This window comes from Urocitellus parryii, chromosome 5 (assembly GCF_045843805.1).
Source record: "Urocitellus parryii isolate mUroPar1 chromosome 5, mUroPar1.hap1, whole genome shotgun sequence".
Taxonomy (NCBI): Eukaryota; Metazoa; Chordata; class Mammalia; order Rodentia; family Sciuridae; genus Urocitellus; species Urocitellus parryii.
In genome coordinates this window covers 74,848,942-74,861,919 of record NC_135535.1, presented here as the reverse complement: position 1 = coordinate 74,861,919, position 12,978 = coordinate 74,848,942, and the positions used below count along the sequence as shown (strand labels likewise).

Here is a 12,978-nt window from a genome sequence, read left to right as displayed (position 1 = left end):
TTTCCCCTGATTGTAAAAAGGTGTTAGGATATTGACTGAAGGGAGATGACTACTTCTAATTACAAGAGCTAATGGTTTTGACAGATAGACATTTTTACATGTATAGCTAATTTAATTTCTACAACTTTTTTTTCCTAACTGCCATGATAACAATCATTTAAGAGACTGGGAAACTGAGGTACACAGGGTAATCTGCTGAAGGCTTTTAGTCAATGATTAACAAACACTGATGCTTTACTTTGCCAAGCACCCAAAAAATACTGTACAAATACTGACTGTCTTCTTAACTATCCTGGGGCAGGTATTATCTCATTCTACAGATGAGAAACTGAAGCAAAGGTTACTCAGCTAGGAAGTGGCCAGCCAAGGTTTGAGCCCAGGTAGCTGGGATCCAGAGGCTGCAGGCTTAATTGCCATGTTACAACACTTTCTTAATTAACACTACAGCCATGGAGTAGCTACATGAGGTTTCTAGTATTCAACTACAGCAGTATTTTATTGGGAATTACTTTTATACATTCTCTAGTTTGCAATATATTTACGAGCTTATTATATAAAAGATACAGAAGTAACTGCAGTGGGAGTATGTAAATAATATTAATATCCAATTACCAAAGCCCCATAAATTTCTCGTCTACTGGGGGAGATGCAAAATGCCATGCTTGTGGTTCAAGGAAAGTGCTAACATTCGGCAGAGGCCACTGAGAGAGCTTTTGTGATAAAGTTGGGAAGGATGAATAAACATCCTACAGACACTTCTATGGTCAGATGAATACCATACTACTGTGCTCTCCTGTTTGCCTTCCCCTGCCACACTTGGGTCTTTTAAGAACAGGAACTATTTTTAATCTTTGTCTCTCCAGCACCCAACAAAGTCAATACGCAGTAGAAATAGCTGTGGGGGACACAGGATGTAGAGAATATTATGGAAAATTACAGTACAAGTGGAGAGAAAACCATAAGCTTAAAGGTGAAACAGGAGAAGCCTGTGTACACTTTAAGCTGCCCGTCACAGGCAGTGCCGCTGTGCAGTCAGACCTCCAATGTCTCATTTTCACCATATTCCACGTGATGCGCCTTCTACAGTGCACACACAGTGAACAGATTCCCCTGAAGTTGTGCAACATAGCTTCCCTGATTACAGATGTCCTGTACATAAGAGTTGTGACACAGCTTCCCTGATGATGGACGTCCTGTACATAAGACCTTGGCTGGGAAAGACATGTTCTAACCACTCTTGTTTTCCTTGTTGTCACTCCTTGACACACGCCAGAGGTGTGTTTTTGAAGAGGTCATTAACATTTAAAGGGATGTCTGTTTGGGGACTGGCTATGTTGCCCAGCTTGGTTTCAAACTCCTGAACTCAAGTGAGTAGAAGGTCTACAGATGCTAGTCACCCTGCCTGGCTAAAAGTCTGTTATTTTTAAAATAATGTTCAGGAAAAAAAAACATCTGAAAAATTGTAGTGGGAAAACAGGGTGCCCACATACAAAAGAATAAGGCTGGACCCTTAACTTACCACATATGAAAACTAACTCAAATGGATTCAAGACTTAAAACTATAAAAACTCTAAGAAAGAGGAAATGCTTTAAGACACTGGATTTGGCATGACATCTTAGATATAACACCAAAAGCACAGGGATCATAAACAAAAATAGAAAAATGAAAGTAACATCAACAGAGTGAAATGGCAACCTATGAAATGGGAGAAAGTATATGTAGATCACATCTGAAAAAGGATTAATAATTAGATATGACAATCTACCACCTAACAAAAATAACCCCATTTACAAAGTAGGTAAAGGACTTGAATGGACAATTTTCCAAATAAGAGAAAGACATGGCCAATGTATGGAAAGATGCTCACCATTACTTATCACAAGAGAAAAATAAATCAAAACCACAGTGAAGAATCACTTCACATCCATCAGGATGGCCACTGTCACAAGAAAGAAAAATCACAAGTGCTGGAAAGGATGCAAACAACCTGGAACCCTCGTGAAGCTAGCAGGAATGCACAATGGTGCAGCCACCCAGGGAAACAGTGGAGAGTTTGCTCAAGAAAGTAAGAATAGAACAACCATATGTTTCAGCAATCCTATTTTTGTATACGGACTTAAAATAATTCAAAGCAGGATCTCAAAGAAATGGTTGCACTCCCATGTTCACTGCATTATCCACAAAAGCCAAGACAGAAGTAACCCCAATATCAACAGATAAAATGATAAAGAAAATACTGCATACATGCACATTCACAGAGAAATGGAGCGGGGGGTTAGGGGGAGCCAGGGGAACATTACGAAGCCTTAAAAAAAGAAACTCTGGCCAGGCACAGTGATACATGCCTGTAATCCCAGCTACTTGGGAGGTTGAGATAGGAGGATCACAAGTTTGAGACCAGCCTCAGCAACTTAGTGAGATCCTGCTTCAAAATTTAAAAATAAAGTACTAGGGATGTAGCTGAGTGGTAAAGTGTCCCTGGGTTCAATCCCCTGTACCAAAAAAAAAGAAATCCTGCCACATGCCACAATATGGATTGACCCGAAGGCCTATATGAAATAAGTCAGTCACAGAAGGATAAATACTACATGATTCCACTTATCTGCAATATCTAAAGTTATCAAATCCTAAATGTTGTAAAGGGTGAATGAACACTGGTGGACTCAACACTTGAGAAAGGGTAGGACGGTAAGTGCAATGTTATGCGTTCACCACAATAAGAAAATAAGTCTACACTAAAACAAACTCAAGTCATGCTCATATGACTTATCATGGCTAAGAGCAACTATGCTGATTTCAGGGAGGAGCATGGCTGAGCAGCTCAGCACAGGCAAACTGAAGTCAGACCTCTTGGGTGACAACACTGGCTCCACCCAGTAGTCATAAAACACAAGAAAGTAACTTCCTCTCTTTCTGCCTAAATATCCTCATGTTAAATAACTGCATTATTCCACTGGGTTATTACAGAGCCTATGGGAATCGGTGCAGGCAACCTGTTTAGACGTATAATCATTCAACATATCTTAGGTATAATCATTTCTAGGGTGTTGCAGGCTAACAGTTTGCCAACCCACATTCAGCTATGAAGACTGCCTTGACTCAGGACAGAGAGATGCTGCAATCTGACTGGTGACCCACTGAATCTGGTTAGCCTTGCTGTGAAATGAAGCTCCTGACAACCTCCATTCCAAACAGTGGTACTAATATTTAGTAAAAGACCTCACATAAAGTACCTTTAAAACTGGGGGTTTTTTTCCTCTGTACATGCAAGGAAATTAAATCTTCTTAAAATATATTTTTTTAGTTGTCAGTGGACCTTTATTTTTATTTATTTACTTATTTATATGTGGTGCTGAGAATCGACCCCAGAGCCTCACACATGCTAGGCAAGTGCTCCATCACTGAGCTCAAAATTACAACCCCAGCTCAAAATTCAATCTTAAATGTGGAACAAGTTTGAGGACTTGAGTACAGATTTTCCTCTAGACAATGGAAATTTTGTTACTATAAGCAATAGTTACTATTAGAAATGCTGCTACTATTTATTAACTGATGGTTATAGGAAAAAGAGAAATGAAAAAAGTTGTAGACAGGAAGGCTGTATAAAGGCACCAAGTTCAAAAAAATTAGATTCATGTGCTTTCGAGTAAAGATGGCACATACTGCTTGCCATTTGAGTTTCCTAAATGGGTTGTTGATCATTAGAGGTGTTCATACCACTGACTTTAGTGTGAAGTTAATCAACTTTGACTGTGTTCATTGAGCTTATCATACCAAAGAGGGGAACATGGATCAATGAAAAGGAACAACACAGTCCAGTGAAGTCATGTGAATAATTTCATGTAACTCATGCTAGCAGACTTATGACATCTCATTTGGGGAGGATGTTGCAATACCAGTAGGTAAACATAACTAGTCACAGTCCACAGTGTGACCCTGCGACACTCAATCCCTGTGCCACCAGCTGGAAAGGAGGAGGAAACAGAAGTGAAAGGAAGCTTTATTTTACTTATCAGTTTCATACCAGTAGGGAACATAAATCCAACACACAAGCACTGCTTTAAAATAAATAAATAAATAACCAAGGCCTGGGGAAGCAGCTCAGTGGCAGAGGGGTTGTTTATCATGTGTGAGGCCTTGGATTCAATCCCCAGCCCTGCACCCTAAAAAAAAATTAGAGGGGCTGAGGATGTGGCTCAAGCAGTAGCGTGCTCGCCTGGCATGTGTGCCGCCCGGGTTCGATCCTCAGCACCACATACAAAGATGTTGTATCCGCCTAAAACTAAAAAAATAAATAAATATTAAAATTCTCTCTCTCTCAAAAAAAAAATAGGGGAAATAGAAAAAACTAATTTGATCGACCCTTCTCCCTCAAACAACAACAAAAAAATATCTAATAACATTTGCTGACTATTTGTTGCTTCTAACTAACTTTCCCTACCTTAAAGTAATCTTTATTTGCATTAACCTCAATATTCTATAATGCTTTGATCAAACAAGATCTTACATTTGACTTACATTAAGGAAGAATTTCAAGGATTATTTGGGGGAAAATGTGGTATATCTCAAAATATTATTCAATAGGGCATAAGATGCCAACTGCAAGCTGCAACTGGCGCTATCAATTGTGCTCCTGCAGAGGGAGTCCTGAAACTAGGGCTGACAGAAGCTGATGTCAACCCAAGGTAAATCCAACAAATCTGCTGTATAAATTCATGTCAACTCACAGTGAAAGTCTGAATGTTGGCAAGTATCAGTATTTGGAGACCTTGATATTCCTACACAGGCACCAAATCACCACTTGTAAGGGTCAGTAAATTCCAACATCAGGGAAAAAGGCTCATTCGTATGCTTTCTGCCTAACTATATGTATGCCAACAGTGATAACAGTACTATGTTCTAACAATGTGCCTTTCCAGACAATTTGTGTGTGTTATGTATGAGATACAAGTTCACAGAAAATAATCAAGCAAACCTGAGCAAGCTGACATTCCTTCATTCTTGCTATAACCACACTGAAAAACACTGATCACAGATGAATTTCTGCTAAACAAACACCTACAGCATGGAACTATGTGTAAAGGGCATAACTAATAAGATTGCCCTATTAGAATACAGTGATTTCTGGGGTCATAAGTGTGCCCTATTTAAAATCTAAGTCTTCAGATTTAAAAAGTTCAGGTTGCAACGGTAACTGTAAAAAAAAAAAAAAAAAAAAACACGAAGAAAGTCTGGTCTCAGGACCAAAACAGGAAAAATGAAAAAGCTAAAACAATGCCCTATTCACAAACAGGCACTTGGTAAACTTATTTTGTTGCACTTAGTCAATGAAACAGATCCCAAAGCTAAAACACAAATACCTCTCATCCCTGATGCTTCTTTTACTGTATGACTCATTTAACACAGATTCACAACCATACCCGCTGCATCCTTCTTTTCCAAAGATTTCCACTAAGGGACCATAACTCTTCCTAAGTCACATGACCTCATACTATGCCTCACCTACCCTGTGGTAACCAACACAGCAAAGAATTTCTAAAACTGAAATAATTCCAAGGGGCAAGAATGTTTAGTGGAGAAAGCCAAAGAGCTCAAAGGCAGAATTTTAAAAAAGAAAAAAAAAAAGGAAAAAAATAAAAAAAAAATCAGATTCAAGGGATGATTCATCTAATTACATCATTTACAGCTGAGAACCTCCAATGGCTGTCCCTCCTTAGGCATAGCCTCTAAGGCCTGTCCAGCCTAAAACCCTCAGAACATTCCACTCTCATGATGATCCCATCACTCTCACATATGTTTCAAACAATATTTTGATTTTCCTTGCATTCATACCTGCTGTTAACCCCACCTTAAATGCTCAGTAAGGTAATAGAAAAAGCAAAAAACTCTGAGGTCTTATTTTCTGAATCTGGACATTGTATCTTTTTGTTTAAGTGCTCTAAAATGTTTCCACATCCAGCAAAAGGAGACCTGGTTTCACATAGGAAGGTTAAATGAGATAATATATGTATGCAAAGTATTCCACTGTGCCTAGAATTTTTTTTTTAAAGTATTAAACAAGCATTTTCCTGGCTACCTCTATATCACCTGAACTCATTATTCTTCAATCTCTGGTCTAAATACCCTCCTTTCTATAAAACCTTACTTAATCCTGTGTTCTATTTACTGCCATCCCCCTCCAAAAAAAAAAAAATCATCCACTCTTCTCTTTCCTCTGGCACTTTAAAGAAATTTCTATTGAATTTTAGTTGCTTGTTCATGGGTCTTTCTTCTCCATTAGGGAATGATCACCTCCACGATGGAATTTTTTTCTAATTATTGCCACCCCTAATCAGATAGAACAGCAATGGAAGCTTTAATTAGCATTTGTTAAATAGATAATGAATCATTCATTAAACTATTACAACTAAAGCCTCTAGGTGACCTTTTAAATATTGTGACAATGTACTACTTTTGCCTTATGAACAGACCAATTCTAACAAAGTGGTAAGTGGTACCCTACCAGAAGTGGAAATTTGTTAATGTTTCTGCTCACAATCCATCCACTTACTCAGCAAATGTCTCCAGTGTATCAGGAATATGGGGAAGAAAAGCAGCAAAACTCCCTGTCCCCATGGGCCTTATATTTACCATGATATACTTAGGGAAGAAGTTATCATGGCAAACTTATCTGCAAAGGGTACCAAAACCACAATTTATGATTTGACATTTACCAAGTATCAAAGAGCAGAAACAATCATAAACCCCTGATTACAGATAAAACTTTTAGTTAAAACAACATGAATTTAATCCAGACTTAGTGTATTAAACAATCAAAAGTCATTTAATGTCCCTCAAAAATACTCATATTAAGGACCCATTACGGGCTGGGGATGGTGGCTCAAGCGGTAGCGCGCTCGCCTGGCATGCGTGCGGCCCGGGTTCGATCCTCAGCACCACATACCAACAAAGATGTTGTGTCCGCCGAAAACTAAAAAAAATAAATTAAAAAAAAAAAGGACCCATTTCCTTGTAGTTAAAAATAATTCTTCTGAGTTCTTATGAATGTTAAGGATTTCTTATGTACAGCCACATGCTTAACAGAGATCCTAATCTGAAGTGTTTAATGTTTTTTAATGGGGCCTACTTTAAAACCTGTTCGTGACCTTATATTATTTTTCATTTTCTAAATGAAGAGGATTTTAACAAAATTTGGCATCAAGGATTCTACCCTGAGTGGTGTTTTCCAGAAGAACTACAATGGGCCCTACTAGAACTGAATCAGGACCATGTCCCAAGCTGGCCTTCCCTGTTCAGCCTAGGAGCCCAGAGACCACAGAAGGAAGGTGTAAGTGACCTCCACAGTTCTTGCACATCCATATTCCCAATCCTTTAACTGCTTCCTCCTTTTTTGTTAGTTTCTCCTTGGTCCCTAAGCACCTGTGCTTTCCTTTCAGTATTCATCCCCTTTGCTTTGAAGGTCCTTTCCTCACTTCTGCTGTTAAAATACTCTGCGGTGTCAACCTTCCACCTCCTTCCACCTCCAGGGTAAGGGCTTCTGGTGTCAGCCTGTGAGGACACCCCTGATCTCTGAGCTCATCGGCCATCAGATAACCTCTCTGAAGCAGCTCAGCAAGTTCTTCCTTGCTTTAGTCCCACCCTGCTGCACTTCCAGGGGACTCTGCTCTCCCATTATGTGCACAACATCTGCAAGGGGACCTGATGCACTAGAGCAGCTCAATTTTTCCCGTCAGAAAAGAGCAAAGATAATGCTCACATTTTTATCCAATACTGGAAAGTTTCACTGAGAGATCTCTGCAAAATATCAATATCAAAATCACAAATAAGATCCAAGTTTACTGACCAAATCTTGCTACCTAAAATATTCTATGACAGAAAAGAAAAAAGAAAAAAAAAAAAAAGTCCAGATGTCCCAAGGAGACAATGCTGGGAAAAGAATTCTAGTCAACAGACTAGACCCTTAAGGCAGGTTAACTGTTGAAGGATCGATCCTGCTGAAGGCTCAGGTAGTTTCCACACAAAGATTTAATCTCAGATGGAGTGAGTTGGTTTTGGCCATTTGGAACTTTACAGGACAAATTCACATTTTACTGACAGCCGTGCCCTGCATCACCAGTTAATCCTACAAATGAAAAAGCAAAAGGAAGGTCCTTGATGAGAGATTTTAGATACAAAGTGCATGGAGGTGGATTTTAGGCTCATGGTTCCTGCATGCAGAGTTGAATAAATGACACTGGCTTCCCCTCCAAACCTGAGGAAAAAAACGTGAAAAGCACTGACATCAAACAAGATGTGAAGGAACAGATCAGCAGCAGCCTCAGGTCTAAAGTGCTCTCACCAAGCCCGAGCCACAGGGGAGAAAGACTTCAACAGCACCCTAAGGGAAACAAAACACCAAATCATGAAGTGAAACATTAAAAAAGCATCAGTACTGTCTTAGAAAAATTACTGGTGAGATTTAAGTCACAACCCTCCTCCCTTTCCCTCAAAAGAGCTTTCTAATAATACTGAGCACATTCCAAATAGCTTCCTTCTGCCAAGAACTTGCCTCCCCTGCTCAGCAAGCAAGGTGAAAAATCAATGCCTAGGGAACCTTAATCCCTTCGTTTTTAAAGTAAATTGCAAACATCCATCTTGCTGGGCATTTATCCACAGGAGTAGTTCCTAAATGAATTTAGGAAGTGAACACGATCTTTAATAGATAATTTGGTTCCCAACTGGAAAGCAGAAGATGCAAAACAAAGAGGAGAATGGGTGAATATATATCCAAAGGAAAAAGTCTCAAGAGTAGGGAATTATTTCGGAAAAGGGTGAAAACTGAAAATACAAAAAAAAAAAAAAAAAAAAAAACAGGAAAAGCAACTATTCCATCTAAGATAAATGACTAAAGAAGGAAAGAGAGCAGTAGCAAAGAATAGCTTCAGAGTTCAGAATTCACTCTTAAAAGTACCCAATTCTGACTTTACAACTGGCTGGGTTCCGGGTCGGGAACGGGGGGGGGGGGGGGGGGGGGAGGCATCAGGTTAGGCTGGATCAAGGAAAAAGCTGGCTATGGGGGTTGGTGGAAGCGCTTAGAGAGGCAACAACTGAGCAGAATGATCCGTGGGCGATCTAAGATTCCACGTGGGCTCGGGGAGACTGCAGCGAATCCCTCACACCCACCCAAGAGGGAGCTTTGGAGACCCTACTAGCCTATGGGGTGTGAGGGCAAGAGAACTAGAGGATCAAGGACCGGCAAGACCTCACAGAGACCCCTGTGGGGCGCAAGTAAGGAAGACACCCGGGTCAACGACTGTGATGCCGGGTCCTGGAGCGCCCTTCGCAGTGCCCGAACTCACCAATGCCAAGTCCCACGACCAGGCGGCCCGCGAGCAGAGTCTCCTTGTTGTTCGCGGCGGCCAGCACTGCGGAGCCGGCGGTGAAGAGGGCACTGGCCAGGAGGATGGCGGCGCGGCGGCCGAAGACGCCGTTGAGGGCCCCGCCGGCCAGCGCCGAGACGGCGGCCGCCCCCACCGTGCTGGACACCAGCAGCTCCTGCCAGAGCGCGTCCAGGCTGAGCTGCCGCTTGAGCAGCAGCATGGCCCCCGACACCACCCCGGTGTCATAGCCGAACAGGAAGCCGCCCAGCGCCGAGAAGACGGCCACCACGTACACGAAGGCGGGGGTCTCGTCCTGCTGGAACTGCCGCCGCGCTGCGCGCTCCAGGTCCCCGACGCCGCCGCCCGCGCCCGCGCTCTGCAGGCTGGCGCTCGACTCCGCGGCCGCCAGCAGGCTGCGCTCCCCGGCGCCGCTCGCCGCGTCCGGCTCGGGCTGCTTCCTGCGCCGCTCGCCCATCAGGCTGCTCAGGCTCCGCAGCGTGTACTCCACATTCTCGCTCGCCTTGCGGGACATAGGGCAGGGGCCCGGGGCTGCCCGGGGGATGAGGAGGCTCCGGGTCGGCGGTCTCGGAGGGCTGGACAGCCCGACCCGGCGGGAGCAACCGCCGCCGCCTTCCCGCTTGGGGCTCCCGCTCCGGCTGCCACCGCAGCGCCCGCCGTCACCGCCGCGACCGGGAGAAAGTTGCTGCCCGCTGCGCTCGGGCGCTGCGGAGTTGGAGCCTGGCGGGTCTCACTCCAGACGCACGCCCCGCGCCTGCCTGCCTGCCTGTCTGCCGAGCTGGCGCTGCGGAGCGGGCAGGAGGCGGGGCCGGGGTCACGTGCAGCCCCGCCGGCGGGGCGGGGCGGGGCGGGGCGGGGCGCCCTCCCTGGGCGGGGCCAGGCACCACCCTCCCGGACCCTAAACCCCACCCTCCTGGTGGGTTGCGACTGCCAAAGCCTGACTTATTCATTTGGGGCGCCAGCACCTGGTGTGGGGGGGATGCTGCTAACAGGCTCCCAGACCCGGGAAGCCACCCACAAGTATGGCACGGTTTGGAGGGTAGGAGGACAGTCAGTATAGCAGCCTGTCCAGACTCCTAACGTTCTGGGGATAGCAGGGGTTGAAAAGGGACTGGAAAAAAAATATCCTGATATGGTACACAGCAAATATCCGTCCTTTTATAGTATTGTGGCATTACTCAGTGTGTTCCTTCCCTGACATTAAATGAGCTTATTCTCGAGAAATTCATGACCAGTGTTCTCCCATTTCTATACTTTCTTCTCTCATTGCCAGTTCCTCTTGGAGTTATTCTTGCTTTAAAAGCATAGTACATCGGACTCTGTGAGATCAGTGATAACATATCTCCCCAAAGGAATTTCAAACCTCCTCTTCTGGATCCCTGGTGTACAGAAGAAAATTCACATGTATGCATTCCACTCTTATATAACCAGGTTATTCCTACTGGTAGAAATAAAACCCTAGAATCTGCTTTGTGATTTGATTGGCGATCTCCCCTTGACTTCTCCGACAAGCCTAAAAGAAGGATATCTTCCCTCCCGAAAAATCCTCACGATTACCCTCCATTTGAAGGAGCTATTTTAACAGTACCATTTGCTTGAAACAAAGCAGTTCGACCTCACTTGAGGCCAATTGTTTTAATTGTTGAGTTAATTACCGGATGTTGATTTGGATTTTCTTTTCCTTTTCTCCTTTGATTTAAATACTCTAAAGAGAAAACTCGTCCCTCTGATGTACTTTCATTCCTCAGACTAAGGGAACCAAGTGAATACCATGGTATTCTATTCCAATTCCAGTGTTCTTTTATTACTCCTATTTGAACAAAGGTTTCTTAGCAGGGGGGCTATTTTTCATATAGTCTTCCTTGTAGAGAAAAGGATTTTTGTCATCCCGGTTGCAATAAAAAGTTATATTGGCATTTCTCAAAATTGCTTTCATTTGGATTATCTGTCATGATTATCTCCATAATATGGTGCTTTTTGGAAACTAGGAAAAATGAATTAATGAGCTCAGAGGGCTTAACTCTTTAAACTTATTGTAAGACTTTAAAGCAAAGCTCTGCCATCATTCCCAGGGATCAGTTAAACAGAGACAGCCCTCAACTCTGTAGCAATGAACTCTGTAATATTCAGACTTCAGAAAAGATTCAGATGAGAGCGCGCCTTTTTCCTTGCCTGCTGTAGTAAAACTGCACCCCCTGGTGGTGAGCCGGTTGGCATGGCTCCTGAAGACAAGGTGTCCCACATGAGCAGCAGCTGACAGTAAGCTTCTTCTTTTTGAGATGAGACAATCTTTTTTTAAACTCAGTTGTAAGGAACACCTTGGCTCCTGACCATCCCTTGCAATAAATTCAGTTTTGGGGTCACAGAACACTACACTACCACTGAAAGTTGGGTAGTTTTGTATCAGACCATTGTATACCTGTGGTCACAATGTATCTGAGAAATGTGATGTCAAAACAGGCATCAGAGTCCAGCACTCTTCTTGGCCCTTAGGGGGAGCCAAGTTCAGTATAGCACCAGAGAATGAATCTAAAATGGAGTTCCAGAAGCCTGTCCAAGTTGCAGACTATGGTGAAATGAAAGGCCATAGGCTGAGAACCAAAAGGCACAAAGTATGGCTACTGCTATCAGTTTCATGGTAGAACATTCAGTTGACCACTTGATTAGTTTGTGCCTCATTTGTTCTCATTTGCAGAGCAGATAATGGGGATGCAACAACTATTCATTTAGTACAGTAAGTGTGAAAAGGTATTTTTGAAATATCATTAATTGTAACTTAAGAGTAAACTGTAAGCATCATTGTTTGTAAGATGAATTCTAAATCCCCAGTTTTAAGGACATTTGTTTTATAAACTTCAGAACCCACCATAGTAAAAGGAAAGGAGAAAGACAAGTTTTACTTCTAATGCTACACATTCTGAATATAGGGCAAAGACATTGGCTATTAATACAACATACATATTTGTTGTTGGGCTGGGGATGTAGTTCAGTGCTAGAGTGATTGCCTAGCATGTACAAGGCCGTGGGTTTGATGCCTAGAACTACACACAAAAAATTGTTGGTTTTGTCATTGGGAAAGAATGGAGGAACTGGTAGCAGAATGTTTTCTTTATGCTTACTGGATGTTTATTTTTGATTCCATGAATAATGCATCCTAAGCCTGGAGATGTAACGCAGTGGTAGAGCACTCGCCTGTTATGAGCAAGACCTGGGTTTCATCCCCAGAGCTGCCAAAAAGAGAGAGGAGGCTAAGGTTGTAGCTCAGTGGTAAAGTGCTTGCCCTGTATGCGTGAGGCCCTGAGTTTGATCCTCAGCACCGCATAAAAATAAATAAATAGAAATAAAGATATTGTGTCCATCTACAATTAAAGTAAGTAAGTGTGAAAAGGTATTTTTGAAATATCATTAGTTGCAACTTAAGAGTATATTTAAAAAGAAAGAGAAATGTCTTCATGTCATAAAGCAGTCTAATAATAAAGATAACATAAAAATCCTTCTGAATTCCCTTTCCTACTTCAACTTTGAAATACATCTTTCTAAATCTCTCTCCATTTTCCAGCATATGTATATATGTACACAGTAAAATAGGTTATAAGAGAT

General features: G+C 42.5%; 1 protein-coding gene across 1 annotated transcript in view; it reads right to left on the bottom strand.

Moving 5' to 3' along the window:
- The window catches only part of Slc2a13 (solute carrier family 2 member 13), a 323,327-nt gene extending 313,363 nt beyond the window's left edge, over positions 1-9,964 (bottom strand). Inside the window, exon 1 of the mRNA XM_026408520.2 lies at positions 9,340-9,964. Coding sequence (XP_026264305.1) covers positions 9,340-9,892 — 553 coding nt within the window. The 5' untranslated portion in view covers positions 9,893-9,964. The remainder of the gene's footprint in view (positions 1-9,339) is intronic.
- Between the last annotated feature and the right edge of the window lie 3,014 nt (positions 9,965-12,978).